We start from the raw sequence: 5,862 nt of genomic DNA on the forward strand, positions 1-5,862 counted from the left end.
GCTGGCCAACGGAAGGGGGATTCGCGCAGAGCATGTGCGAACGGACCCGCTATAAGCCTTTTATTTAAAAGTGGATTCCCATCTTCCTATACCTGTCACCCCAGACCCCCTCCCTTCCGTCTCTCCTAGCCACATATCTTCTTTGCCCTTAACGAGCCTCGTTAAGATCGCAATAATATTCCACCCACTAATTGCCCATTCCATTCAACAAATAGGCGAGCCTCGGCTTCGACTTCATGAGCCCGTAGTGGTGGAGGATGGCGAAGAGATTGGAGCGCCTGATAACCCCCCGTGCGTGCAGCAGAAGTGGTGAAAGCCTCTACGTACTGGCTAATGATTGGCACGCTTGACAGTGATTGGCAGGGCTGCCATGACAACCTCACAACGACACCAAGAAGACCAATAGAAAAGCGAAACAAAATATTTCAATGCTACACTCACGGTGGATTTAGGGGGAGATATTATGAGGCTGGTGTCATTAGGCGATAGCTATTGAATCATTCAATCTTTACTCGTCGTTTCTTTTCCTTGATAATTTTCTTTCTCTCTCAGGTCATTTCCATGGTGTTCAGATCCCCTTTAGAGCTTTATCCCTCCCATTTCTTCCTGCCAAACTTTGCTGATCGCCCTCTGCTCGTGGCGAGCAGTGCGCCCAGCACCAGGTCTCCCGAAGACTTGTCAATGTTTCAGCTACCGACCCTCAACTTCTCGCCGGAGCAAGTGGCGAGCGTCTGCGAGACGCTAGAGGAAACCGGAGACATTGAGCGGCTGGGACGCTTCCTGTGGTCTCTGCCGGTGGCACCGGGAGCCTGCGAGGCGATCAACAAGCATGAATCCATCCTACGCGCTCGCGCCGTGGTTGCCTTCCATACAGGGAATTTCCGAGACCTCTATCACATCTTGGAGAACCACAAGTTTACGAAGGACTCCCACGGCAAACTTCAGGCCATGTGGCTGGAGGCGCACTATCAGGAGGCCGAGAAACTCCGCGGTCGTCCCCTAGGACCAGTTGATAAGTATCGGGTGCGGAAGAAGTTCCCGCTTCCCCGGACCATCTGGGACGGCGAGCAGAAGACGCATTGTTTCAAGGAGCGGACGCGAAGTCTGTTAAGGGAGTGGTACCTACAGGACCCGTACCCCAACCCCAGCAAGAAAAGGGAACTGGCACAAGCCACTGGACTGACACCGACACAGGTCGGGAATTGGTTTAAAAACCGGAGGCAAAGAGACAGAGCCGCAGCAGCCAAAAACAGGTCAGTTTCTCTTTCCATATTCTCAGTGAAAACTGAATAAAAGTCTGCCACTGGTGGTGCTTAAGATGCCAATATGCTTGGTATGGTTCATAAAGTGAAGAAGCGGAAGTGTATACAGATATGGACGCGGGGGAGAACTGAGGTTCAGACTGGCGACATTTTTGTTTTTATCTCGAGTGAGAGGCAGCTAAATAGTAGCATATAGATCTGAGGACATGCAGTCCTGGCTACACTTCAAACAGGCACTGCGAATAAAATATTACTGTAGGCCCATCAATTGACAGTTAAATAACTAATAATCTTTTAGAATGATTTCGAAAAATAGTCCCACTGTGGGATACGCACGTTAAGTTACAAAGCAAAGCTCCTCTACGGCTAGCAACATTTCAGCTTCACCCGCCATGGGTTTTTTTTTATTCAAATAAAAAAGAATAAATAATTTAGCACTGTTTGATATTAGGAAGTTGACTAAATTGCTTGCCTTCAAATTCCTAGATGCATTCTGATTCGGGATTGCAAAGTCAAAAGGGTTGTTTATTCTGGAGGTTTTACTCCACAAGTGAAAGTGTTTGGTTATAAAACCTGTCAGCGTCGCCTGAGTGTAAAAACACTTTAACCACCTTCAAAAACCTCCTCAAAACAACCCTCAACTTTTACTTTTAATAACATTCATAAACTAGAAAATGACATAATTGTAAAATAGAAAGATTGCAGTGAAATAGTCCTATATCATGAATAGCTATTTGTGCCCCCTTTACAATGAAGATAATAAAATTATGAAAATATTTAGATTGTTAGTAAAAACCACCCAAAACCACCCACCCAACAGAAGATGGTAGTTAAGGTCATTTTTAGTTGCTACTTTATTGTACTGCATATTAGAAAATGACACCTTGTAGTTAACATTGTCGCAATTAATATATCTGCTCTCAGCAATAACTTTGTTATTTATATACAAATTGCTCATGGTTAAGGACCATGCAGGCTAGGTGGGCGTAAATTACCACAATTATTTATTGTGTGAAATATGTCTTTTTAATTAGTCAATTCAATAGACCTCGTATAGCATCCATTATTTTATCAACATACAGGAACAAACGAACAGTCTATTAATTGGCATCTATAATGTGGATGTATGCCATGTTAAAATACATTAATATACTTTGAATGTAATGGCAAGATCAATAACACAAGACAGACTGTTGTTTAAAAAACAAGAAAACTACAATTTATGGAATGTGATGTAAAAAATGTGGCCTCGTCCACTATGAAAGACTAACAATCACATTCTTCTGGCAGTGGACTTAATCTTTCCCATCGACTGCAGATTAGGTTAGGAGCCGTGTTGATCCAGAATATTAAAGAATGCTACTCGCATCAAAGAGAACACGCAATGTCCAAGAGTAGGATATTTCACCATTCATTAGCCTATCTGCCGTAATTGCAAAACCTAACTGTGGTGCACCGACTATTCCAGTTTTGTGCTGGGTGCTTTATCTTCACTATAATTCACATTGGGCAGGAGCAGCTGTCTGCAGTCGTTTAATACCACATTGAATGAGCGATAAGCCAGTAGCGTGCATCAATGCGTCCCCATTCAAATCAGTGACGGGAGAGGCCTCTGTTAAACGGAGGGATAGCCCTTATTCTGGTCTAATTGCGATGCTATTTTCTCGCTTTCTTTGCTCCAGGCTTCAACACCAAGCAATAGGACAGAACGGTATGCGGTCCCTTTCAGAATCCGCCTGCACTCCTCACAGCTCGGCGGAATCGCCATCCACCGCGGCCAGTCCAACCACCAGCGTGTCCAGTATGACAGAGAGAGTCGACACTGGCACGTCCATTCTCTCAGTAACATCCAGTGACTCCGAGTGCGATGTATGATACAAAAAAGAGAATTACTTACAGGGAACATGGACCTGATTTACAAAAACAAACTATGAAATATCGGGGAAGATAAAAAGGACCAATTGATATAATTATTAAAGTAAAATAAAAGCACGTCTTTTTCAAGCGCTTTCTATGGACCCACGACTCCTCTTGCCCCTATCACTACTTGCATGATATCTATATTTTTTGTTATTCGGGGGAGACAAATAAACCCCGAGAAAACATTTTTACGAGGATCACCGAGAAGAGGGAATTACCAGAATCCGGTGTTTTGTCGCCTTTTCATTTTAACTTCTGTTCTTTTTTTATCAGTTCTAGTCCAAATGGTAACGCGCAAACAAGATGCAATCTTTTTTTGTATTTCTTTTATGTTCATCAGACAATCATTTGAGTCCTAAGCACCTTTTTACTACACTCTGTCACTGCCTGTGTGGGTACTGGTTAACATGTGAAACTGAATCGTTATGACTGTATCAGATTTTTATTTTTATTTCAAGATTTTATATTGAATTATGTATATCTTAAATAATGTGATCTTTCTCCCAGTCTGTAATATACTATGTGTAGAAACATGCCTGTATATAATATTGCTCTACCGTTGCCATTCTCTTTTCTCTCCTACACTTTCTTGACTTGGTGTTCCTACATGAGATATTTGTCAAAGCGTATGACTAAGTGCTCTAGGCGTTCTGTTTGTTTGTTTTTATACTTTATAAAGAAGCTAGCTGAACATGTATTATCAGTCATTTTATGCAAGGCAAAAAGATAATATAAAATTTGGAATTCTTATTCATCAACAGCCTATAAGTCTAAGCCTGTTTCCCCGTGCTTCGCTCAAAGCGCTTATTATTAAATGTTTATTTCTTGCGTGTTTATGTTAATGTATACATTTCTAAAAAAATCAAATACAGTATTCCATTTTGTTACATCGGCTGTAGTAAGTCTTTCTTTGCGGGCAGACATTTTCATCTGGACAATTATCGGACTCTAAAAGGTTCCGGAATTCAGACTGAGTGGTTGTTGACATGCTGGATTGGTTGTGAAAGTGTTCTTTCCCTGGATAGGCCACATATTGTCTTAGGCCACATATTGTCTTACAAGCCCCAAGCTTGTAAATGACATTATGCGCGGATGAAAAATGCCCAGGCGTGTATTAACCGAAGTCCCGGTCAGTGTGGCGCACCACTGGACTTAGCTTTTGCTAATGGTTATAAGTGAATGCAGAAATTAAGCAAACGCGCCATTAAATGGCCTAATCGTCTTCGGCTCCTCCCCCGGCCCGATCTGCCATTGTGGGCCGCTGAAAGAGCTTTTCTCTAGCGCGCAAAGAAAGCGTCCCCAGGCCTTCCGCCTTACAGAAAGCTACATTCGCAAAACAACTTTCTTTTTCATGAAACATGTTCCCGCTTTTAGACAAACCCCTGCGTTTAAAGCTCCTTACAACACACTGCCTGGCAGTACTCACACCACTAGGACATTGAGGTGTTTCTATAATTAAATGTCAAAAAATGGCGACTAGAGGAAGAGAACAATATTTAGGTTATCTGTAAAGAGGTAGCATGCTGTTTAAAAAAACATACAAAATTACAACGTAACCGCACAGGCCTAGTTTGCGCATAATTCAATGAACTTCGATGAGTATGGAGGGAACCACAGTGCAGAGACGCAACCTGACATTGTGGGTTCAAAGAGTGTACAACTGCCTGAAAAAGCCAATACTGAGAGGTTCGTATAGACTCTTAAAATATACGCCATTGCGCACACCTGTAGCAAGGCAGAAGACAGATTAATAATTTCTGGATTCATGAACCTCCCAGTGACTTCTGTTGGTGTGTGTGTGTGTGTGTGTCGGTGAGGAAGTGTGTACAGCTTAATTTAGGGAAATGTGAGTTCATGTGTAGTCTAGTGTAGGTACAATTCTGCAGTTTCGCATTAGGAGATATATACTTGCTTTCCAGACTTTATTATCAAAAAATGTTGTCTAGACACACATTTCATCCAAAAAGCTGTTGACAACCAATTATAGCTATAACTGATCGACTGATCAAAATGGCACCTGTCGCCTGACTTGCCCCCCCCCCCCGAAAAAAAGGACCAGGGGAAAAAATCAGATTGGAGTGCAATCATCAGTAGTTGATTGTGACTGAAGTAAATCTGCATTTAAGCCCTTTTCACCTTTTAAGTCGATCTGCAGAGAGAAGATAGGCCCTATCACCCACCCTGGACCGCTGAACACGCCGCTTGGCCAGGCCTGGATCCTTATCTCTGCCGCCCCTCTTACTCAACATTATAGTATATTGGCCAAGACAAGTCCCCGTTATGATTAAGATTAAATTAGTCCTAAATTGGAGGGCGGTTTTTTTTTTTGCTCTCCCTCTCCCTCTATCAATAAATGTGCGGGTACTTGGAGGGTTGACCTAAACAGATGGAGGCAAAATCCACGTAATATCATCAACCCAAAATCTCCAGAAAATTACTTGTTTCATGCAAACTTTAATTAGACATACACGTTAGGCCTGTATAAATCGGACGGGGTATTGTAGTCTCCGCATTATTAACGGGCACCCTGTATGCCTCTCCAAATTAGTTGTGTTCAGTTAAAACAGGCTCAAAATGATGAAAGGCATAATTAAAATGACAAGACATATAGACGTCACTCTGCATGCATATAGCTTTTTCTCATGGACCTATTTCCCAGTAGCGACCTGTTACTATAATA

At 42.4% G+C, this 5,862-nt stretch overlaps 1 protein-coding gene across 1 annotated transcript; it reads left to right on the forward strand.

Moving 5' to 3' along the window:
* The first annotated feature begins 666 nt into the window (after nucleotides 1-666).
* Nucleotides 667-3,137, forward strand: six3a (SIX homeobox 3a). The gene is made up of 2 exons (XM_076285140.1): nucleotides 667-1,253; nucleotides 2,945-3,137. Exons 1-2 carry the CDS (start codon nucleotides 682-684, stop codon nucleotides 3,135-3,137), a joined length of 765 nt encoding a protein of 254 aa, XP_076141255.1. The 5' UTR covers nucleotides 667-681.
* The last annotated feature ends 2,725 nt before the right edge of the window (nucleotides 3,138-5,862 follow it).

Source organism: Alosa pseudoharengus, unplaced genomic scaffold, assembly GCF_046254945.1.
Source record: "Alosa pseudoharengus isolate Yale_2024_CS ecotype anadromous, Long Island Sound unplaced genomic scaffold, YU_APseudo_1.1 YU_APseudo_1.1_scf_15, whole genome shotgun sequence".
Taxonomy (NCBI): domain Eukaryota; kingdom Metazoa; phylum Chordata; class Actinopteri; order Clupeiformes; family Clupeidae; genus Alosa; species Alosa pseudoharengus.

Excerpts from the sequence above, each read along its gene's own strand:
- six3a (XM_076285140.1), top strand. The coding sequence starts at position 682 with ATGTTTCAGCTACCGACCCTCAACTTCTCGCCGGAGCAAGTGGCGAGC. Across the intron at positions 1,254-2,944 it reads GCCGCAGCAGCCAAAAACAG|GCTTCAACACCAAGCAATAG; the intron begins GTCAGTTTCTCT and ends TCTTTGCTCCAG.